This window comes from Labeo rohita, chromosome 10 (genome assembly GCF_022985175.1).
Source record: "Labeo rohita strain BAU-BD-2019 chromosome 10, IGBB_LRoh.1.0, whole genome shotgun sequence".
Classification (NCBI taxonomy): domain Eukaryota; kingdom Metazoa; phylum Chordata; class Actinopteri; order Cypriniformes; family Cyprinidae; genus Labeo; species Labeo rohita.
In genome coordinates, this window is record NC_066878.1 from 974,067 (window position 1) to 999,615 (window position 25,549).

The window sequence follows — 25,549 nt, forward strand, 5'->3', positions numbered from 1 at the left end:
AACTCTACTACAAACTGTACTGTAGAATGACTTCTTATACTCCTGTATATGCTTATAGTTGGTACTTATAACTTTTATGCATTATACTATATCTGAAATCCAGGATAATTCATAATTCCGTGGGATTCAGTAAAACTGTGATGAAGCCTAAGTTGTACTTTACAGGTCAGGAGTACAATTTCATAAAGATGGAGCCAGATGATGTGGATTCACTTGGGGAGGTCTACAACTTTGACAACACGTTCTCACTCCCAACTCGTCACACATTTACGATTGGTCAGGACCCTTTGGCGTCACTTTTTGACGCTCAGGGTACCCTTCAGCGCCATTTTTCGACGCGCAGGGTCCTCCATTGTTTTCAGTTGTTTGTCTTAATTTAATGGTTTGCATGCATTTGTAAAAATATAAACTATTTAATATAAATGTATACTTTAATTGGAGCATCTATCCCCATCCCTACCCTAAACCTGCCCACTTTTGAACAATATAAAACACGCAACAGGCTAAGTACAGTCATAGGTATTTATTGCAAAAACTGACCATAAACAAGCAGTATAAAAGCATTAAACAAGTCCTGTTGCATTCCGAGTCTTCTGAAGCCATAGGATATCCTTATGCAAATAACAGAAGGTTTTAATCGCTGAAAATGATCCCACTCTGTTCATGCGCTCATATCTCATTCAAAACGATACTCCCGAACTTTAGCATGATGCAGTCGGTCACGAGACACATAAGACCCAATGGCATTTCACAACAGCATGAAGCAGTCGGTCATAAGACACTCAGGAGCCAATAGCATTTCACAACCAAGGCTCGCGTGTTCTGGCTAGGGATGGGCCATACCTCTTATTTTATTTTCGATCCGATACCGATATTTTCAGGCCCAGTATCGTCGATATCAGTACTGATACCGATACCTCTAAGCTAAACTGATCTTTTAAATTATTAAAAGAATAAAATTTGTAATTATACTCACTTAACATTAAATTTGAAAGTCATGTGTTTTAAACATTTCATAAGCCCTTTTTTGTGTACACTGTCAGAAATACAATGTACTAAAATTGTATTTTAGCTCTTTACTGGGGCAGTAACCTCAAAGGTGCACCTTCTCTACCCCTAAAAGAAGGGTTCCCAGCAGGCACTGGACGTCTATATAACGTCAGGTTGATGTTGGACATGATGTCGGACAGACTTTGCATTTTGGTTGAGAATGAAAATCGTGTTGATGTCAATTTGACGCTGACTTAATGTTGGATTTTGGTTACACAACCTAAAAACAACAAAATATCAACGTCAGCTGACACTGGTATTGGACATCAGTTTAACGTTGACATTAAACGTTGAATTTACATTGAATTTTGGTCAGCCGATGTCGCAACCAAAATTTAACCAAATATCAGCGTCTTATGACGTTGTGTGCCTGCTGGGTTGGGTATCGTTTGGGGTTTTTCGATACCGGTGCCAAATCGATACTTTTAAAACGGTAACGGTGGCAAAACGGTGCCTGAACCGATACTTTTAAAAAAAGCCACGAAGTGGTGGATGACACAAGAATATATTTTTATTGGACAAAAAAGTTCTTTAAATTGAACAATGTATTAAAAGTAAAAAAAAAAAAAAAAAGAAGTAGTACTATACATGATTAAGTCAATGCAAAACGCAACAACAATAAAACCTAAGCCACCTAACCCAACTACAATAACTTAACAGCTTAAAATTTCAGCAATTCTTTTGCAGAAATATGACTATATGTGATGAGATCTGGGAAAACCCGTCGGATGTCGCGGTGGGACGTTTTCAGGAAATTCGTTTTTCATTAAATTATTATTCTATAACATCTTGTCTATCATCTCTGAAAATATCTCTTCGAAATTCACTTGTTTAGTGCAGAAAAATAGACATTTATTGCAGCAAGCAGAAATGACTGTCTTTCTCCTATGTTAAGAACACGCTGCGGAGGTGCTTTCCCTTAACACCACAAAACAGTTCACCTATCAAAATAAACCACGTAACATATTTAGTAAAGGCGTATCAGTTCACATTCTCCACCAGTCCTGTGTAAAGTACGGCAAGCAAAGTCATTTATTTATTTATGTATTTATTTATTTATTTTAATATCGTGAGATGGCGGAGCACAACAACGCCGTATAAAGTACTGCAGCTGCTCACGTAACCGATCTTACTCGTCTCAGTCTGCTCAGTTTTGGTGATGTCAGTGCCCTAAATGATGTTACGGGCTATTTGACATCCAGAGATGAAGGATCAGATGATGAAGTTACTAAAGAGGAGTCGTCCGATGACAGTCTGTTTTATGCACAGTAGGGATGGGCGGATCGATCCTGAAGTATCGATACTTTCGATACTTACGTTGTATCGAAAGGATCGATCCTCACATAAAAATATCGATTCTCAAGTGCAGTTTTAACCATTCATTTTATTTATTTAGCAAGAAATTCGGTGCATAAAATAAGCCTCTAAGAGGAACAATAGACTATTAGCGAATTATTGTGTACGACAGAACTATTTCTCCTGCTCATCGGAACACACGCAAATGCTGAAAGACAGAACCAATCGATCACAGATAGCACTCGCTGCTGACGCTTTACAGTGCTTGTTAAAGTAGAGCAACAGAAGCAGCTATTTTCAAAATCGATAATAATGAGAAATTATGTTTCTTGAGTAGCAAATTATATTAGAATGATTTCTGAAGAATCATGTGCTTTGATCACAGATGCTTTTTAAATGACATTTTTCAAAATATTAAAATAGAAAATAGTTATTTTAATTGTTATATTTCCCAATGTTGCTGTATTTTTGTTCAAATAAGTGCAGCTTTGGCTAGCATAGTTAAAGACACATTACAAAATCATACTGACCTCAAACTTTGAACAGTGTAGTGTACATGAAATATGTATTTAATTAGTTAACTATTTGTGCTAAAGTTTAACCTTTAGGGGTACAACAGTCTGGCAGCCTTGTACAAAAAATAACTATGGTTTTACTATAGTAACCACAGTTTTCCACATATTTGTGGTAAAACTGCAGTAACAACAAATTTACCATGGTTAACACTCTCTCTCTCTCTCTTTCAGCTTGCTTCCTTTTACCACCGTTAAGACTACAGGAACATTATTTTAACCATAATATTTGTAGCAAAAACCATAGTAATAATAATTAATTATTATTATTATTATTATTATTATTATTATTATTATACATTTTAGTACTTATGTAACACCACGGTTGTTTTTCATCAGGTACCCTCAAAAGTACACCTTTCTACCTTATCTACCCTTAATGCGTGTGTACTTGTATGGTACTAGTGTGCTTTCTGGCTTTTAGGTAGGGTTGGGTACCGAAACCCGGTACCCATGTGACCGGTATGTACCAGACCGAATCAGAACGCGAATTTCGGTGCCTCATTTCGGTGCCACTTAAATGCCTGAACTGTTGATTGAAATATTTGTCTTCTGGTGCTATGACACGGATGTAGAAGCATTGATTCATCAACATGCATGATCGCTAGTTAAATTTAAATACTGCATTCATGGGGTGTCAGAATGATCAGAAAATGTATTTACTGAATGAGAAAACTCACGTGAACGTCGGAAAGCTTTGATGATAGAAATCCAAGACATCTTTGTAGTTACTATTAAAACACAAATCGTCTGGAAATGAGACCATCCGAGAAGCGCGTGAATGCTGCAACTATCGTTACACTTGCTCTGACTGCAGCAGGTGGTTTGCCGTTAGCTTAGCTAGCTACATTAAACACGTCTAACTTTAAATGCCAACAACTAAACATTCTAAAGTGTGGCTATATTTCACGAGAAATGATTCAGACACTGTGACGTGCAGCAAATGTTTTACAGCAGTTGCGTGAAGGGGAAAACGCGTCAAACCTAATGAAACATTTGATGGTATGTGGAATAAAGTTGAAAGCAGAGGGATGCACCGTGTTTGACAGTTGGCAGACATCAGCTGGAGAGGTGTCGTATTTTGCCAGAGACGGCAAATATGTGATGCGATCTAGGAAAACCCAACACATGGTGAAATTTGACCTTTTTTAGGTTTTGACACCATATGAAAGCTGAGTTCAGGCCCCTTTCCAAAACTTTTATTTTTTACATAACCTACGTTATGGCTATCTTAGGTTGGCTGATAGCGATAATTTTCAGGAATGGGATTTTGAGAAAAACGGCTTTAAAGTGAGACGGCTTTCACTTTCACTTTCACTTTACGGGTTTAACGAGAGCTGTCTGTCAAGTTAGGAGCGCTACTGCATCATTAGACAAACAGACTAACGTTTGTTTTCCGTTGATCACCCATTTTATGTTTAGTAAATAATGCAGCCTACGTTGTATTAAAAGCGAGCGCAGCGCAACTGCTCGCGCACTGTGCAATCGATCCTGAAGTATCGATGCTTTCGATACTTACGTTGTATCGAAAGGATCGATTCTCAAGTGCATTTTTAACCATTCATTTTATTTATTTAGCAAGAAATTCGGTGAATAAAATAAGCCTCTAAGAGGAACAATAGACTATTAGCGAATTATTGTGTACGACAAAACTATTTCTCCTGCTCATCGGAACACACGCAAATGCTGAAAGACAGAACCAATCGATCACAGATAGCACTCGCTGCTGACGTTTTACAGTGCTTGTTAAAGTAGAGCAACAGAAGCAGCTATTTTCAAAATCGATAATAATGAGAAATTATGTTTCTTGAGTAGCAAATTATATTAGAATGATTTCTGAAGAATCATGTGACACTGAAAACTGAGTAATGATGCTAAAAATTCAGCTTTGATCACAGATGCTTTTTAAATGACATTTTTCAAAATATTAAAATAGAAAATAGTTATTTTAATTGTTATATTTCCCAATGTTGCTGTATTTTTGTTCAAATAAGTGCAGCCTTGGCTAGCATGGTTAAAGACACTACAAAATCATACTGACCTCAAACTGAACAGTGTAGTGTACATGAAATATGTATTTAATTAGTTAACTATTTGTGCTAAAGTTTAACCTTTAGGGGTACAACAGTCTGGCAGCCTTGTACAAAAAATAACTATGGTTTTACTATAGTAACCACAGTTTTCCACATATTTGTGGTAAAACTGCAGTAACAACAAATTTACCATGGTTAACACTCTCTCTCTCTCTCTTTCAGCTTGCTTCCTTTTACCACCTTTAAGACTACAGGAACATTATTTTAACCATAATATTTGTAGCAAAAACCATAGTAATAATAATTAATTATTATTATTATTATACATTTTAGTACTTATGTAACACCACGGTTGTTTTTCATCAGGTACCCTCAAAAGTACACCTTTCTACCTTATCTACCCTTAATGCGTGTGTACTTGTATGGTACTAGTGTGCTTTCTGGCTTTTAGGGGTAGAGAAGGTGCACCTTTGAGGTTACTGCCCCAGTAAAGAGCTAAAATACAATTTTAGTACATTGTATTTCTGACAGTGTACACAAAAAAGGGCTTATGAAATGTTTAAAACGCATGACTTTCAAATATAATGTTAAGTGAGTATAATTACAAATTTTATTCTTTTAATAATTTAAAAGATCAGTTTAGCTTAGAGGTATCGGTATCAGTACTGATATCGACGATACTGGGCCTGAAAATATCAGTATCGGATCGAAAATAAAATAAGAGGTATCGCCCATCCCTAATGAGATGTTGTCAGTGTAGGGGTGTGTTGGGACTCTTGGCTCATGTGACGAGGAATCGCGAGATTGGGTTCACGAGAACGAGACACAGTATTTTTAGGAAATAAAATACATGTTTTATGTATGCAAACACTGTAAACACAATTGCCACAAACTCAACTGTCTGGCTTCTCTCCTGAATTTCTCTTTAGACCTTAGAATTGTACTGTTAGAACAGCTTCTCATTGATTGCTTTGATTTATGATGGTCCCCTCCTACTCCTACTGTCCCACAAATATGCATATAAGATGCTGTAAATATGTAGTTTACATACAAGTAAGAGATTATTAAAGTATTCCTAAAGTTACAATATACCTTTTAATTTTAATCATTAATACAGGCCCTTTACGTTTAGGAAAAAACTCTTATTGTGTTTTCAGGGGCGCTGCTACTGTTTCTGGGCCCCCGCGTTCCCCTCAATAGAAATCTTGTTACACTTTCCCATTAGTAGAAATCATATTCCCCTCCATCATCGGGCCCTTCGAATCATCCTAACAGCCCCCCGCCCCTCCTTTACAGCACCCCTGCATGTTTCCATGTATTTTATTAATTGCACTGAATAGCATACAGTGATTGTGAAATATGGAACACCTCAATTTCTTTTAACTCAAACCTTATTTAAACTAGGGCTGCATGATAAATCGCAATGAGTCATGCGCATCTTGCATGGTTCTGTGATAGTAGTAAATCTCCATCCGAAGGCCAGAGGACACTCTCACGCAGAAACTCCAAATAGGCCCAGCAGAAGTAATCCAGGAAATCCTTATAGCTGTAGCTGAATAAACAAATTCAACATGACTAATAAACACACGACTACGACAATATATGATTTATCTGAGTTCTTATTATAATTATCATTTTCATTATAATAAAGTATATAATAATGCAACGCTAATCGACATAGCCTTTATCACTGCTTAGAATACTATTAAATATGTTGCATGCCTTATTCTGTGTAAAAAGCCACATCATCTCACTATCTGGGGACAGACGCCTTCGCTCATTTGTGCAGGATCAGACTCCTGTTGGCAGCCCCGTTCTGGACATCCCAGATGTGGTTTTTGGAGTTGATTTTACTTGTGGGGGGAACCCCATGGGAGATTTCAATCAGGAAAGACTTGCTGTCTCAACTCTGTGCAGAATTTGGTATCCTCATCCCGACATTTGGAGGCTGTGTGTGTGGCCGATCAGTGGTAACCAGTAATGGCTTCTGGTCTTCCTTCTGATGTTTGGGACATCATTGATAATGCTCAGGCTACTTCTCCTCCTTTTTTAATTTTCCAAGTGGAAGGTCTTTGAACCATGGTCTACGGCTTGTGCAGTGGATCCAGTCAGCAGTGCTGGAATTCCTGCAAGAAAAACAGTAAAACTGTTTTGAACATTTTTTTTTCCAAAAAGTATCCATGTCATTCCCCCTTCCTATTCAAGATAAACCCCCATTTTCACAGAGATCCAGACAACACCAGACAGAATAAAATTATTTTATGTTTTCACACAAACCCAAGGCATTTTTAACATATGCCTCAAGCGCACACAAAGGGTCAACATTTCTAGAAGCCTGAAACACATCTGTGGCAACAGAACAGCTATATTAGAGCTATCTGAGCATATGCCTTTTGTGAGGGAATGATTCAGGCCAGTCTGACTGGAGCTCTGGGACTCTGCCACAGACATGTACTGAGACAAGATCTGCTCCAACCTGGCTGGATCAGAGACTACAGAGTCTGAAGAGAAAATCATCTCCACCAAAGTTGGATGTTTTGCTTTGAGGCATTATTAGTAACCACCCATAATTTTTGGAAGGTTGCAGTTACCAGACTGGAATAATGTCCATGGACTGGCATGGAGGTGAAAGGTGAAAGGTGTTTGTGATGCTTATACTGAGGCTCAGCTGCTGTGCTGGACAGAGCTATGAACGCTGGGAGGCTGGGTCCTCATGCTATGAAGGGTTTGACCTTTACTTTGTGCTGGACAAGTGAGTTGTTTTTTTCCATTTCCACAAGCTTTGAGCTTTGAGAGCATCTTGTGAAATGACAGCTGAGAATCTGTTGCTGGTTTGATGAGCAAAAGTCAAGCAGGCAATCATAGTTATTACATATCTAAAGAGACACACCAGCCAGTGATTTAGGAACATCATCACAGTCTCTCATGCTCTTGCTGGTGCAAATCATGTTTGAAACATGAGATTTGAATGTGTTCATATATCTGGCATTATCCACCTGCAGTCTGAAGGTCTTTAAAATGTATAATTTACCTGACATTTCCATGTTCGGTAGCATATCGTAGGTGTCTCAAAGGGTCAGCTCCTATATCACCTGGACAGTTTTGTGAGTAAACATATACATATGGTCAGCTTATCACTTACACTTAAGTGTACACTTATAATAAACAAGCTCCAGAACTGTGCTGCAGTACTAGTTCTTCTATTGCATTTTTTAACAGCTATGTGGATGCATATGGAAACATTTACCATAAAAATAGTAACTATGAGGATAACAACCCACCTCCAGAAAAAAAAGCTTGGCAAAGACAAAAAAAAAAAAAACTACAAACCTGCACTCTACAGTCATCTTTAAAGGGTGTTGAAAAATACACTATGAGAGTTCTTTAAAATTACATGATGGTTGCGGGATGTTTTGGATTTAAAGGATTAATTTCTTTTTGTCTAGTTCTATTTATGATCGGTTGCTCTGGGTTTTGCTCTATTCCATAAAAAGCCTAGAATTTTGATGCAGTGGACTCTTTTGAAGGTGAGGGCATCTCAGTGTAGCGTTCAGGGGTGTTTGGGTTCCTCATGTGCTGAACCTTTTCACCAGTAGGGCCAGATGTTCCAAAGCCTCAGAGCTGTTTTGAAGCAGAGTTCGTATCGAAGCACAAATGATATGGAATGAGAATGAGACTGGGGGAGGGAGAGAGAGCGACAGAGAATCCATGCCATTGTTTAGTCATGCCAGTAACATTCTTCATTTAAAAATGACATTTGAACAGTCCAAACCCTGTGATCAATTTAGAATACAATAATTATATTTAATATGCATGCAAATCTTTGTATTTCTCAATGCCTTCACTGTGTAGGACAACAACCCAGATTATGAAAATGTCTTTTCAGTGATGATTGTAGGTTCTTATCTCTTTAGGTCATAGCACAGAATTGGCTAAAGTTTCATTTACCTGTTGGAACAGTGCAGAGTACAGGCTCAATGATGATAAACAAAACTAAAGTTGGTACTTTACTGTGACAGATGATGTAATGTCTCAACTGCAGTAAATGTCACACCTTCTGCTGTTAGACAGTTGATGCAGACAATATGTGACCCTGGACCACAAAACCAGTCTTAAGTCGCTGTGGTATATTTGTAGCAATAGCCAAAAATACATTGTATGGGTCAAAATTATTGATTTTTCTTTTATGCCAAAAATCATTAGGAAATTAAGTAAAGTTCATGTTTCATGAAGATATTTTGTAAAATTCCTACTGTAAATATATCAAAACTTAATTTTTGATTAGTAATATGCATTAGTAAGTGCTTCATTTGGACAACTTTAAAGGTGATTTTCTCAAAATTTTGAGTTTTTAGCACCCTCAGATTCCATATATTCAAATAGTTGTATCTCGGCCAAATTTTGTCCTACCCTAACAAACCATACATCAATGGAAAGCTTATTTATTCAGCTTGATGTATCATTCAGATGATGTATAAAGCTCAATTTCGAAAAATGGACCCTTATGACTGGTTTTGTGGTCCAGGGTCACATATTTCCTCTGAGATGTCACATGTGTGCCTTGTGAGGCTCTTTGCCAACATGTCAGTGTGGCACAAGGTGTTTTTAACAAGATGATACCATGAAGATTGCATTTACCAGCATGACCTCTTGCACTGAAAAATGGTGCAAAATCCATCCTATGAGTTGATTCTTTTACTTTCAATGCTACCCAGTTGTTGATTTTCTTTTACAGTGTCTGAAAGTGTGTCTGTTTTTCATTCATTTAATTACTCTTATTTTTTTATTTTTGTAGATGCCATTTAGTTAGATTTTTTATCTAATGAAATAATAAATTTCGTTCATTTCTAGTGCTCTTTTTCTGTCTTTATTTATTACTATATGACAAAAAATGTTAATAAAATCTAACTATTGTCTTTAACCCTTCTTCATTCTCAGGTCTGGAAGTGTACAGCACCACTGAAATGAGATCTACTACTTTGTTGTAAGTTCATTAGGTGATTCTGAAAGAAACTCACGTTGTATAGTTTTTATTTTCTTGTTTTCTGGTTTTGCTTTTTTTCTGGTTTAATTACGATCAGATTTTTTCTAGATCCGGCATTAAATTTATGTTTTGACCTCACTATTCGAGGAACAGACACAGTCTTTATAGATTGGACAGTGCAAGTACTATCATTTAAGCGTTCAGAACAAAAGCCATCGTAGCAATCATTTGAGAATGTACTTACTACTCAAATGGAGCGTAGCGTCCTGGAGATGTTGACCGACAGCAGTTCCGCTCCGACTCTGCTGGGGTGCAGGCCGTCAGCATGGAAAAGCCTAGGACGTTCCCAGAAAAGATTCCAATTATTAACAAAGAGCAGTTTCTGTTCTTTACACCATGTCAATAACCATTCATTTAGAGCAAGAAGTCTACTGAACCTTTCGTGCCCAAGTCGATACGTGGGAAGCGGTCCTGAAGCGATGATCCTCGTCTTGGGCGACGTGCTGCGAACAGTCTCGATCAGGTTCCTGAAGTCCCTCTTCAGAACCTCCGTCTGCCGCAGCTTGGTGTTGTTCACCCCCGCGAGCAGGACGATCGCGCCGACGCTCTCGCCGTCCTTCAGGATTGCGGGTATCTGCGGGTGGAGATCTCGAAGACCGGGGGCGGCGGAGGGGGCGAGGTCCTCGGCCGGGGCCACTGCACCCAGGGTCCGTGGTGTCCCGGCGCCGAAGTGAAGGACATCTGGGAAGATCGCGTCCAGGGTGCATGGGACCTGTGCAGAGAAGCACACGGAGTAGAGGTGGTCAGAGTGTTAGTATCGCGCTGTATACTTACCCGGGAGGATTCCAGAGCGGCTCTCCACTCTTTCAGTTCGGTCTGCCTCCTCAACAGCTCCTGAATCTGCTTCTCCACGGCCTCCAGCTCGAGCTGCAATGAGTGCAGCTCGAACGTGTCCTCACCTGCACTCAAAGGTGGACACAAATTCGCCATTAAAGCAAGTAACAGTGAGTAAACAATGGTAATGTGTGTAAATAGTGTGTAAACAATGCAAGCAAGATTAGCGGCAACCACGCTGGTGCTGCTAACGGGCTATAAGCTAGCGACTCCGGAAATCAAAACAAAACTAGTGATAACAAAGCAATCTGGATGTTTTAGTTGTAAAATACAACAGGGGGTATATTCACACGTTATAAGAAATGAAAATGATGGTGTATAAAATTGATTTTAGATTGAAAAATAGACAATAAGAAATTAACTTGACAGAGCTCAAACTCTAAGCGTGCGACCGCAACAAACGGGAAGTGACGTCTGTAGCTTGTGTTTATCAAAATAAATCAAGAAGAGCAGGAGGCACTAATTTCCATGTTGGTCAAGGTTTTATGCTGGTGACTTCTGGTTTGGTTCTGGCTTAGCTGGTCCAATTAAAAATAAAAGAGTTAACATTAATTTTCTCTCTTCTTAACTGTTTTATTAAACAAAAACAGTACAAAATGTCAAAAGTCAAACATTTTATGTTTAGGGATCAGATTCGTGCTGGACTAGGGAACTTCAGCGAGTCTTACCAGGTGGAGATAAGGTTTTCAGAGGGTAAGAAGTTATTGTCACCACTGGTTCCAATAAAGTACATGAGAACGAAAGCACTTATTTAACTGAAATAAATATTTATGTGTTTTTTAGGCAAGCGAGCAGATATACTACGGAACAGGTGACGGTACGTAATTAAATTTAGATGGCTTCTGAGGTGACCGAGTTGATATTGACCAGGCATTTGAAAAGACTGATTGATTTTTAAATTCACCCTGCTGAACAAAAAGCAAACAAAAAAAACTTTTGTAATGGTTTTACTGGTTATAATGGGAATTGTACTGGTTTTTAAAAGAGAAGTCCACTTCCAGAACAACAATTCACAAATAATGTACTCACCCCCTTGTCATCCAAGATGTTCATGTCTTTCTGTCTTCAGTCGTGTAGAAATTATGTTTTTTGAGGAAAGCATTTCAGGATTTTTCTCCATATAATGGACTTAATTGGATTTTGAACTGCCAAAATGTAGTTTAAATGCAGCTTCAAAGGGCTCTAAATGATCCCAGCCGTGGAAGAAGGGTCTTATCTAGCGAAACGATCTTTCATTTTTTTCAGAAAATAAAAAACTGTATACTTTTTAAACACAGAAGCTTGTGTAGCACAGGCTCTGGGATGCACGTTCATGTACTATTGAATCACGCCGAAAGGTCACGCAGAACCATAGACTAAGTGTTTACAAAGCGAACGTGCAAAGACTAAGAAAGTGCAAGTAAGTCAAACGCTGTTTACAAACAAAAAGGTACAACAATGTCGGACGATTCTGAAGCTGTAGGAGAAACATGGAGTTTTTCGACATACTCTACCTTTTTGAGCCGGAGTACACAAACAATGAACTTGTGGTGATTCGAAGACGTGATTCGTAGTAGTGATGGGAAGTTCGGATCATTTTACCGACTCGGACCTTTGAGTCTCATTCAGCAAAATGAACTAATCTTTTTGAGTCATTTAGTTCATTTTAGCAAAATCAGCATCACGTGACAGCCCCATAAGATGAACGAACGACTCGAAAAACCCGAAGACTCGAAACAGGTGAACTAATTCCAGTACAGAACCCAATAGGATTTTGCGCATGCGCAACTGAACGAATCACTCCCCGAGACGACTCGTTCTTCCGAGTCACATTAAAGATTCGCTCAAAATGAACAAATCGTTCAAGAACGACCCGTGGACGCGCATCCCAGAGCATCCACCAATGAAGTCCATTATATGCAGAAAAGTCCTGAAATGTTTTCCTCAAAAAACAGAATTTCTTTACGACTGAAGACAGAAGGACATGAACATCTTGGATGACAAGGGGTGAGTAAATTATTTGTAAATTGTTGTTCTTGAAGTGGACTTCTCCTTTAATAGAAGCTGTAATGGTGCCGGTTTGGTCTCTACAGGTAACTGACCCTTCGCAAACAGCTTGATTGACAGGCGATCTGACTAGTCATAACACCGAATCTGCCATTCTGTCCGACAACCACATCAGACAGGAGAGCAGATTAACTTTGGTGGACTTAAAATTGGAAACATTATGTCTATTCATGTTCTTTCGCGGTTGAAATAAAATACGGTATGCTTTAAAGGAGAAGACGAACGATGTTCGTGTCTTTCTTTCTTCAATCAATAAGAAATTACGTTTCTTGAGGAAAAAAATTCAGGAATTATCTCCATATAATGGACTTTAATATTGCCCCCAAATTTGAACTTCCAAAATGCAGTTTAAATGCAGCTTCACATGGCTCTAAACAATCCCAGCCAAGGAAGAAGGGTCTTATCTAGAAAAACGATCTGTCGTTTTCAAAACAAATTAACAATTTATATACTTTTTGAACCTCAAACGCTCGTCTTGTCTAAGTCTGCCTCTGTTTTTTTTTTTCCGGTTCAATACAATCAATACAGTCAGGGTATGTCGGGAAAACTCCCATCTTGTTTTCTTCCCCAACTTCAAAATCTTCCTACAGAAGTACCAACCCAGTGTTTACAAAGTGAACATGCAAAGAAGATCAAATGCCCTTTTTAACAGCAAAAAAAAGGTAGAACTGTGATGTAGGGTGATTTTTACGTTTAAGAAGAAACGAGATGGGATTTGTGACATACCCTAACTTGACCCGGATTACACAGACTACACATATGCATCATAGAGACGAGACAAGACGAGCATTTGAGGTTAAAAAGTATATAAATTGTCAATTTGTTTCAAAAATGACAGATCGTTTTGCTAGATAAGACCCTTCTTCCTCGGCTGGAATAATTTAGAGCAATTTGAAGCTGCATTTAAACTGCATTTTGGAAGTTCAAACCTTGGGGCACCATTGAAGTCCACTATATGGAGAATATTCAATCAATCCATCAATCACGTTTATTTACACAGCGCTTTTTAACAAAACAGCAGTGGTGGATGAAGTACACAAGTCAAGTACTTGAGTAAAAGTACAGATACATATAATAAAATATTACTCCAGTAAAAGTAAAAGTGTTCCTCTTTCAATTTTACTTGAGTAAAAGTAAAAGTGCTCCTCTTTCAATTTTACTTGAGTGAAAGTACAAAAGTACCTGATTTTTTATGTACTTAAGTAAAAAAGTACTGATAGATTTATTTAACAATTTTTTATATAGGCTGCTTAATTGAATTTTATAATAGCACATATTTTTTATAATCTTACAGTTCAAAATACCTGGGATTTTCCCAAAATAACCACTATATGGAGTAAAAATAAATTTTTGTTGTTGATATGGACTATGTTGACGAGAGTGATGTAGTAATATTCAATGTGAAGCTTACACTGCAATGTCCCTGAGAGAAAACAGATTTGACCATCTAATTTTCACCAATAAGAAAAAAAGTGTTTTAAAGCTTGTTGTTTTGCATAACGTCACAGTTATATATGACATGAGAATAAGGCCTGAAGTTAGCAAGAAAATTTTAAGGAAAATATAATTATATTTTCATAATGATTTTTTCCTTTCAAACATTGTCTCTGTAAAAACACCCCTGGCCAAATGCCCCCAGAGGGCATCACTTCCCACTTCAATAATTACTGTAGTTACTATGTTCTGAACATCACATCCTTTCTTTTTCCCTCAGATGTAATCTATCTAGGTTGTTGAATAAAAATATTTATATCTTTATATCTAAAAATTACCTCAACTTAGCACCAGCTAGCTTGTTAGCTAGACAGTTTGCATCAGCTAACAACATTTACTTACTTATTTTCGCTATGGTTATGAATAAACATTCATATCTGTCTATTCTAGTTGATCCAAACAATATAAAAATTGATACTGTTGCTAAACAATATAAAAACAGACGTCAGGTATTGTTACATGCATATCATTTTAATAAAACTTCTAACAGCAGCGGGGAATATGAACGTGCATGAGTTAGTTTATTTATTCTGTTATTTAAATTTTTCGTTTTTTGACCTAAAACAGAGACACTGATGTTGATGTGTCTGAATTCAAGCATTTCAGAAACAGACCACCCTTTACAGCAGATGTAATTCACAAACAACGGACAGCTTTGACGTAAATATGATTTTCAGTTACAATAATTAATCCTAAAATTTGACATTAGTAACTTACTTTTCGCAGCATCAGTCACGCGTGCACACGCGCGCACAAGATCTCCCGATTCTTACTTGTGAATTCAGTTGACTGGAGACTCGCTCTAAATGGATCATTTGAATCAATGGGTTGTCGACTCGAGAACAGCTGCAATCAGATCATTCTAATTTGTGAATGAATCGTTTGGTGCGACTGGCGAATCAATTTAACAGGTTCATTGAAAAGAATCAATTTGTTCATGAATCAGACACCGCTTCTGCGTCTCAGAGCACGTAGCAAAGGAGTAACGATATTTTTTATAAAATGTAGTGAAGTAAAAAGTACGATCTTACGCTTTGGAATGTAGTGAGTAGTATTAGTGTTTTAGGTTGTTGTACGCAGAGGTTTTAGGTCCAATAATTAACACCTGTTTTTTCAGAATTTAGCAGTTATTAAGAAATTACTCGTCATCCAGTTTTTTATCTCAACTACACAATCCGTTTTCCAAATTGGTTTCGCCGGGCCATGAAGAAATATAGAGCTGAGTATCATCAGCATAACAGTGAATGCTAACACCATGTTTCCTGATGATATCTTCTAAGACTAACATGTAAAGCGTAAAAAGTAATAGCCCTAGTACTGAGCTTTGAGGTACTCCATACTGCACTTGTGATCGACATCATATCTCTTCATTCACTGGCACGAGTTGCTGGCAGTTATATAAGTACGATTTGAACCATGCCAATGCACTACCACTAATGCCAACATTTTTTTCAATTCTGTTCAAAAGAATGTTGTGGTCAACAGTGTCAAACGCAGCACTAAGATCCAGTAGCACTAACAGAGAGAGCAGTCTCAGTACTATGATACGGTCTAAAACCTGACTGGAAATCCTCACAGATACCATTTTTCTGTAGGAAGGAACATAATTGTGAGTATTTGTGACAGAAATAGGGGATTCGAGATTGGTCTGTAATTAATTAATTCGGGGTCAAGTTGTGGTTTTTTAATGAGAGGCTTAATAGCAGCCAGTTTGAATGTTTGGGGGACATATTCTAATGACAGTGATGAATTAATAATACAATGAAGAGGACATATGACATCTGGAAGCACCTCTTTTAACAAGTTTATACAATTCTTCCTCTCCTACAGTAAAGAATGAGTGGAATTGTTCCCCAGGAGATCTATTACACATTATCTGATGCGAAAACTTAACAAAACTTAACATCTTGCACAGTTTTATCACAGGTGGAATGCAAAATGTTTCAATACAAGCATTTCAGTCAAATGTAATTTATGCAATATTTCAAACATTTAACCCATGGGAGAAAATCAATCCTTCGCAACAGTTTAAAATCATCCCAAATGCGGATTTGGCAACCCTGCATCCAACACAAGCTACAGGAATCAGATTTAACTGATCATGGGTCAGGAGTAAGGAGAGATGACTGACAAATAATGCTAGAGAATTTGCTGCTCAGCAAATAATGTGCTCATATCTGATCTTGTAAGATGTGCTCCCTTTATACAGAGTTGAAAGTGAAAGTGAAAGTGAATAGCCGCTCATTCAAAAGAGATTTAAATACTCTGCATTAGGTAGTGGCTCCCTGATGTGCGAAATTCTATTCAATATTAGAATGTTTGCGTGAACAGGCAGTAATGGCCCAAAATTTAATGGGATCAAGAAAACAGTCCCTCGTAGGGATTTAATACAAAAACGCACACAACGAATGCTGACTATAGAAAGCAAAAGCCGAATCCCGGACATTTTGGGCGATTTAGAAATCCCGACGACGCATTTTTTTAGGTCCAAAAAGAGGACATATCCGGTGAAAAGAGGATGTATGGTCACCTTATTTTAACAGTAAAAGGCTGTAAAAATGCTACAATAAACACCTATTAATTGGTTAACGGCAAGTTCCCTTACTATATACGGTGAAAAACTGTACTGGTCATTGCATGTAATTGCAATATACTGTTTTTTTTTGGAAGTGAAAATAACCGTAAACTGACATTCCCAGAATTCCCTGCGTTACATTTCACTTTTTTTTTTTTAAATAACGGTTTCTTCTTAGTTTTTTTTTAATAAGTTGTGTACATTAGGGTTGTATGTTACGTCTAATATTGTTAAATTAATGTTTATTGCATTATTATTTTAGTTTCATGTGTGTTACCATGATATTATTCCATGGTCTGTCAGAATGCTGGATTCTGATTGGCTGGCAGGCATGCAGTAAAACTGTTTAATGCACAGGTAGCTCCAAGTCAATTTAATCACCGTTCTATATTAATATAGCGATAACAGAGATCACAGATTGCGCTGTGCACACACATAGAGTTGTTTTTTAACACTTCCACATGATTTTTATTAATAAAATAGCCTAAATACTAGATCGCTTCATTATATTTCTCAGCAACGAGGTGGTAAAAATCACTGTTTTTGAAGTAATTAACTGTTTGTAGAGAGAGACGTGCACACACGCAGCAGGCAGGTAACACACACAACTGCCATCTCTCTCTCTTTCTGTCTTTCTCAAACGATAATTAATTGAAATAAATGCTATAATTCATTCAAATAAATGTGATCTGGACTATTTAATCTCTGTGTCTGATTTGAAGGGGGCAGAATGCTAGAGATAATGTGCCGTAACTGATGAAAATAACCATCCCTTTTACCCGTCCGGTCAAATATTGCGCTGCAAAGAGCAATACTAGTTTTAACTTACCTATAACTTGGCAAATGCCCATGGAATAAGCAAGATAATCTACGGCTTACCATGCATTAAAGCATTTTAAATGCACTTGTCGAGGCAACCACCCCCGCTTTGTGTCTGGCAGTTCTTTGCCTCCACGTCATGCATTTAAAATCCTTTGCACTGCACGGCAAACTGTTCATTATCCCTTACGTGTTCAGTGTTTGTGTGAATGACACTGTGCACCTTCTATACATGTTATTATTTAAAAGCTGCTTGTGATGGGCTTTAGTTCATCATGTGACTTTCTCATCACCATCTGCTTTTGGTGGTTATCAGTGCATTACAAAATTACAAAACAGATTTCAGTACTTCAATAGGTTGGTATATTAACATTATATCAGTAAATGAAATTAGGGTATTTAAATGTAAATTTAAGTTAAATCTGTAAAACCTGAAAAAAAAAAAATGTTGCTACCATATTTTTTGCGGTAAACTTGCAATGTTTTATGGTAAATTTTACAGAATTTTTTTTTTTTTTTTTTTTTTTTTTACAGTGTACAGTAATAAATATAAATAGAAGACATTTTATTGTACTGACTGTAATATGACAGAGCAATGTGACTTCTTACATAACCTTAAAAATGAATTCTATCTGCTTTAGACTACATCAGCATTATCCTCACTGTTTCCAAACTATCTGCAAGTTTTCAACACGGTCAATTCAGAGCAGCTTTGTGAGACCCAAAAGAACCAACCTAAGGACATTCTTCCTAAAACTCTAACTGCACTTCAGCCTTGGCTCCCTGTCTGAATTCCTTTCTGCTTGTCCTAAACAACAGGCCCCCTCAAAGCAGCTGGCTGGAGCTCCATCCTCAAGCCACTAACAAAAGGTTAGTCAGCAGTCTGTGGGAGCGCCAAGTCTTCAAGTTCTGCTATGTCCCCATCAGCTCCACACTTGTCTTAAAAACAACACACTAACACTGTGCCTGTCATTTATAAGTAGTGTAGTAAATATTATTTGTATTTTTATTTTTATTTAATATGTTGGAGAATAAATACTGGTTGAAGTGTAATTACAGTGTCAGTGGGAGGCTGCACAATTAAACTGAAGCCGAAATTGTATTCATTTATACACTGTAAAAAATTTAAGCTGTGAATAAAACAGATTACTGGAGTATGTTTTACAAGAAAATACTAATTCAGTTTTTCTACTTCAGGATTTCATTTTTTTTTTACATTTATTTTTTGATAATCTCTAAGTGAAAATTGTTTCTACACCAAGTATTTTCAGTATATGTTATATATTACCCAATTATTTCTAAAATAACAGTATCTGCTTGTGTGCAAGTTACATTAAAGGCCTATGATTTCAAACCTGGAAAAGGAGTTTCTGGCGTAATGCATGATACTGTCAAAGTCAACACGTTCTCACTCCCAACTTGTCACATATTGACGCTTGGGCAGGACCCCTTTGGCGTCACTTCTGGACGCTCAGGGTACCCCTTTAGCATCATTTTTCGACGTGCAGGGTCCTCCAGTACTTTACATAAGAAACCCTTGGCATTAATGTGCTGACGCGAAAGGCACTGGAAATGTTATCGTTATGATTAAATTATATATTGGGTAATAATATTGCTATTAATGCATATATGTTGGGGTGTGATTTTTATTTTTATTTTTTTTTAAATGCAAACAGTCAAAACTGTTTCATTTATATTACACTATTTACACATTTAACCCAACCCCTGCCCCTAAACCTAACCATGTGTCAACAAAACACAAAATATAACAGGCAGATACAACTATATTCATAATTTATTCAAAAAGTATTAATATTCCAAGGGTTCCGAAGCAAAACGATTAATTTGTGAGAAGAATAAATGCGATCGCCGTCTCTGTCCACCATTCTGTGTGCTGCTGCAGTCTGTTTGTGCGTAAATAAAAAAAAATACCGCCAGAAGTCATCTGACAGCAGATATTGAATTAGGAGGACAACGCGTTTTTTTCAGACACTTTTTACTTCAACTGCGTCTAACAAAAGAGTTTGTTTTTCTGAGGTGAGAAATAGAGCATTAATCAAGGTTAGTACATTTTACTTGGAATATGGAAATAAGCTAAAACGCGTTTGTTTTTATAGTACTGGTGACGGCTAAGAGTTGCCCCGGGATTCAAGCTGCTGGAGAAGACAAAGTCTGACATCTCTGTTTTTCCTCATATGCATCAAAAAAGTTAATCAGCTGTACCAGATTGGTTAAGTAACACGACCCTATTCGGGTTTATTTGAAGTACTTTTGTTAATATTTGTGCCTCTGTGATTATTTAATAGCTGTCTTTAATTATCAGAAAGGACCGCAAGTGCGATAGCATCTGATGCTCAGCATCAAACGTCTTGAATCCTTTCATACATGTAAATATGTTTAATATTATTTGTTAATATTGTAAACGTTCCCTTTGATAGCATTTGCCATGTGGCAAAGCTACTGGTATGGTCACAAAGTTACAACGAGTATACATGTTGTCAAAATTGGCTACGTTTGTTCATATTGTGTTTGCTGTTTCTGTTTTAATGATTTGGGTTCTTTTCTGGTGTATTTTGTTCTTTTTCTAAATAAAAGAACTGAATAAATTTTGAGTCCGCATTATTCATTCACTTAAATGTATTTTTTTTTTTTTTTTTTTTTAAATAATAGAATTTCACTTTTCCGGTTGCCACTGGGCGACTAAAGTTTGGTCAGACGTAGCAGATACGTAACAGTGACGTATTTTTATTAGCTGGGTTACCTGATCTTGTGATCTTGCGATGGATCTTTGGTCATTTGCGTTCCTCCTCAGAGTGTGAGCAGAGCTGAAAAGTGGAAAATGCAGCAGGGACGCACTGAAGGACGCCCACAGGCTCCTGGTCAGCCGAGGCCCAACATTTGCTTTCCGTGCTGCTTAGGATGCTACAAATGCTTCTGGAACGAAGATTTGACGGAAAGTTCAGAAATGCAAACATTTACAAAGAGACAAAATATAGAGCAACAGCATTCTACACTGGATGAGGTGAATTCCTGGTCAGAGAGCTTGGAAATTTTGTTGGGCTCTCCAGCAGGGAGGGAAGTTTTCCTGGAGTTCTTGCGGTCTGAGTGCAGCGAAAACAATCTTATGTTTTGGATCGCATGTGAGGAACTGAAGACAGAAACTAACCCGTCAACTACTGCTGCAAAAGCCAGGACCATTTATCATGAGTACCTCGCCAGGTTTTCGCAAAACAAGGTCAGCTTGGATACACAGGTTCATGATCGCATCTTGCAAAACCTGAAAGAACCCAGCAGTACGATATATGACGAGGCCCAGCTTCAGATCTACGATCTCATGCGCAGAGACTCCTTCCCCGGATTTCTCAAATCATCTGTTTACATCAATTTTCTTAGCAAAAAATCAAAATTCCTCGACACTCATGTAAACAAGTCCGACTTTTTTTCCTCAGATTTGAGACATAAACTCGAATTCTGAAGAAAAAACGTTTCGTTTTCTCTAATTGCGACTTTATATCACGCAAATCTGACTTTGTAGGCTAACACACAATTTTGAGAAAAAGGTAAGAACAGGAGTTTTTTTTTGGATCTTTCATCAAGGTTGTCCTAAAACCAAAACATTACCCGTGCTTGTAAAAATACAGTACGATGTACCCTAGTAATTAAAGGAAATTTTCCGTTTTTGGTTTTTACAGGTGTTTTTCCGTATTTTTGAATTACGCTTTGCATTGTGGGAACAAGAACGTTGGTGGCTTACATAGGCGCGAAAACAGTGAAGAGGAGACGCGGAGAGTTTTTCGGTCAAAGTTTCATTTTAATGTCGGCTTTGGAATTTGGGAAACGTTTTTCGTTTTCGTTTTTGGTAAACGAGTTAAATGTCACATAAATTGTTTACGTAAGGTTATTTTAGTTGCTGTCTGGCTTGTTTGGCAAATGAACGTCGGAGCCGTCGCACTCAACATTTCTCTGCATATCGTCAGACATCTTCCTCGTGGAGTTTTCTGCCAAATGAGGTAAGTTTTGACCTTTTTTGTCTGTTTTACACACACGGAAGATAAAATGCAAAACACAAACTAATTCGGTAACGTTACTAGCAAGCTGTCTGTGAAGCGACTGTGTAAACAGAGGCGTCCGACGCGCGGCAGCCGCGCCAGAATAATGCCGCTTCAGGTCAGCGGTCCGGTAACGTCAGCTCCTCGAGTTATCTGTCGCACTCTAATGGACAAATGCACACGACATTATGTCGAAATGACCGTTGTGTTTCTTTCGTTTTCTTTTTTAATGACAGGACGTGATTGCTGCTGTACTGTGAATCTCAAGCACACCTGCATTCTTATCATGGGTTTGTATTCCGTTTTATTAACAGTTTTATTTAACATTTCTTTCTGGATACTTAACAGTAAATACTTATTGAGCCATTTATTCTGTTGACTTTAACAACAATGTGCAGTTCTTTGCTGTCTGATGTGTCGGAAGCCACGTCACAGGCAACGTGCTAACGTTACCAAAATGATTGGATTGATTATTTTTGCATGTTATCATATCAGGTGTGTTCAAACTGCTTGTCATTATGTATATGGTCATTTTGTAATGTCTTTTTTGTTTAAGGTGATGGGCAGTTCAAGATTGCTGTCATATCAGAAGTTAATGACCACTGTTGTGGTTGTGAGCTACAAATACCCAGAAGAGGCGGCACTTACATTGGAATTCATACAGAAGTAAGCAACACGTATGTTATGAAATGTGTATCTGTTTATTTAATTGGAAATAATGAAGTATATTGTAAGACACAGATGATCTGACAAGCTCGTATGACAGATGTAAATGGAGACTATTGGAAATGTAAGTTAACAATTTATAAACAAATATTTTAATTGGCAAGTATTAGGGTTAGCAGTTAATTTAATGAACTTAAAATACTGTATGATTGATTTTTCCATCTCCAACCTGCATGTTACTCTGTAGTTCAGTTTCATTCATTTCATTTTTATAATTATTCATTTCTTTTAGAGTTTTCCTGTGAAGAAATCCTAAATGAGGGTTGAGATGAAGGCAACCAGGTGGGTTTGTATTCTGTTTCATTTAGCATTAGTGTTCAATATTGAAAAGAAATTGAGTCTTTGAGTCATTTATTCTGTTGTCTTTTACAACAATGTGAAGTTGTTTGCCGAACACGCCTTCAAAGGTGTTCAAAGATGCTTGTCGTTATGTATATGGTCATTTTGTAATGTCTTTTTTGTTTAAGTTGATGGGCAGTTCAAGATTGCTGTCGTTTGAGAAGTTAATGAACAAATCTTCTTTCCTGTTGCGGTTGTGAGCTACAAAATACCCAGAGGAGGCGGCACTTACTCTGGAGTTCATACAGAAGTAAGCAACACATATGTTATAAAGTGTATGAAGCATTTGGTCGTGTTGCTGTTTATTTAGTTGAAAATAATAAAGTATATTTTAGGACATAATTGATTTGACAAGCTCATATGACCGATGCAAATGGACACTATAGGAAATGTAAGTTAAGCAATGTGTAAACAGTTGGAAAGTATTATGGATTGCAGTTGATTTAATGAACTTAAAATACTGTATGACTGCTTTTCCACTCCAACCTGCATATTACTCTGTAGTTCAGTTTAACTCATTTCATTTTTTTTGTCATATCCATTTCTTTTAGAATTTTCCTGTGAAGAAATCCTGAACGTGGTTTGAGATAAAGGCAACCAAGTGGCTATGTATTCCTCCAAGACTCTTGCATGAACAGTTTTGAAAATCCATGTAATATTTGAGTTTTTAAATTGAAAAAAATGGCACTTGCATTAAACATGCAGTTAAATGGGAAATAATACATCCCCTATAATGAATTGCATCACTTCAGTGATATTTCTGTTACAGTGAACTTCAAAATTCTGTTGTCAAGCCACTGGAGTCACATAATTTATACCTTTCTGGACCTTTAAAATGGTAGTTGCATAGACAATCAATAGAGGGACAGACAGTACCCAGATTTAACAAAAAATACTCTTAATTTGTGTTCTAAAAATGAATGAGTCTTATGGGTTTGGAATGGTATGAGGGTGAGTAATTGACTGAATTAACATTTTTGTGTGAACTATCCCTCTAAACAATATTGTTTTATCTTATAAGAAAAAAAGTTTTGAATCTTGACTGTTTTACAGTTTGAAGTTTAAATTTTGTGACCACTTTTTAGTACAACACCTGTATTGTACAGATGCTCATGTTTTCTTTTTTTTTTTTTTAAATTCTGTCTGTTACTGTTTAAAGCTAAACTGTGTTTTTACAATACAGGCATTTTGCCTGAGTTGACACATTGTTAAATGAATTTTTGAGTATTTGATATTGTTTAGTCCTAACCCACTTAAGGCAAACAAAAGCCATTGAATGCACTTTTAAGAATGTTTACATGAAGTAAAAATAAATTGAATAAAAATGTTCAATTTGTATATTGTGCTGGATTTATTTGCTTTATATATATATATATAAATATATAAATATATAAATACACCATTAAAACAGAAAAAGTCCTGTTTTTTTTTTTTTGTTTTTTTTACCGGTGGCAGACTGTAAATTAACAGACTGTAAAGTCCAGGTAATGAGCTGCCAGTACTTTTTCTGTTTTTTTACGGATTTTTTTTTTTTACAGTGTAGGACAACTTAGATGAGCTTTTTTAATACACTTAAAATGTTGACTACTATAATAATTTCAGGATTTACTGGGTTTTACGCAATTCTTTGATTCCTTTGTAGTGTGAGTTTGTGAAGTGCACCAAAAACAAACATTTTCAAGTTTGTCCCCCAAACTGACGCACAAACTAATCGGTTTACATGTAAAGAAATGCACTCAGCAACTCTACTCCAGGCGCCAAGTTTTGAGCGCTGTACCGGGGCAAACCAGCCAACTACCTACTATTTCTCGCCGTGGGTTCCGAATCCGAGTCGCCCCCTGTCGTTTCAAAAATAGTACAACGGCGAGCGCGACTGTTTCGTCGGAGCGGAGCGAATGTTTTTTTTGGCGCCCATGTTAAACAGGTGCATTCACACCGCACGTAAAGGAGCGGAGCTTCGGTCCGAGTTAACACGATGTCAAGTAAGCGAGGTGTTCCGTGTTTCACAATCAGCATATGGGTCATTCTAGAATTGCGGGTACATTTCAAATAGAAAAAGAAGACAAAAAATAGTATTTTCTTTTTGTGTTAAACTTTTTTATTTTCATAGAACACACTTCAAATTTAATATTTTCAATATTTGCTGATCTTAAACTTGTAAGATTTTTAGAAATTATTCTGAAAATCAAAGTACGAACAGAAAAATCTGTCAACTGTTATAGACATTCAGCGCTGTGTGGGGAAAAGAATAAAATACACAAAAACTCACCATTGCAAGGAGTTTTTGCACAAACTTCAAAAGTCTGTTTAAAGGATTAAAACTAGGGTATACTTTAAGATGATTTTTATTCTGTAATCTATATATATACAGCATGGTATATGCATATGTGTGTGGGGAGGTATGAGGGAAACACGGCTCTCATCACAGCAGAGTTTGCTGCCCATCATAAATCAAAACACGCTAAAGACAGCGGTCGGAGGAGAGCGCCGGAAAAAAAAAAGAAAAACGTGACTGAATGGACAGTACTCGTCTGTATCCCAGCTAACATTGGTCCGACGGCAACGTCGTGTCCCTGGCCAAAAATAATCGAGGTAGGACGGCATAAATCCGTACAAATATGTAACACAGAATACTTCCTAAAAATGCATTCAGATACGTTTGTACATATCTA

The 25,549-nt window shown here is 37.2% G+C and overlaps 1 protein-coding gene across 1 annotated transcript in view; it reads left to right on the forward strand.

Annotated features, from left to right (window-relative positions):
- LOC127172366 (regulator of G-protein signaling 17-like) overlaps positions 1–24,170 on the forward strand; it is a 58,324-nt gene extending 34,154 nt beyond the window's left edge. The window contains exons 2-7 of the mRNA XM_051121638.1: positions 20,832–21,773; positions 22,049–22,102; positions 22,369–22,478; positions 22,771–22,820; positions 23,006–23,127; positions 23,429–24,170. Coding sequence (XP_050977595.1) covers positions 20,832–21,238 — 407 coding nt within the window. The 3' untranslated portion in view covers positions 21,239–21,773; positions 22,049–22,102; positions 22,369–22,478; ... (1 more) ...; positions 23,006–23,127; positions 23,429–24,170. The remainder of the gene's footprint in view (positions 1–20,831; positions 21,774–22,048; positions 22,103–22,368; positions 22,479–22,770; positions 22,821–23,005; positions 23,128–23,428) is intronic.
- Positions 24,171–25,549: the final 1,379 nt, after the last annotated feature.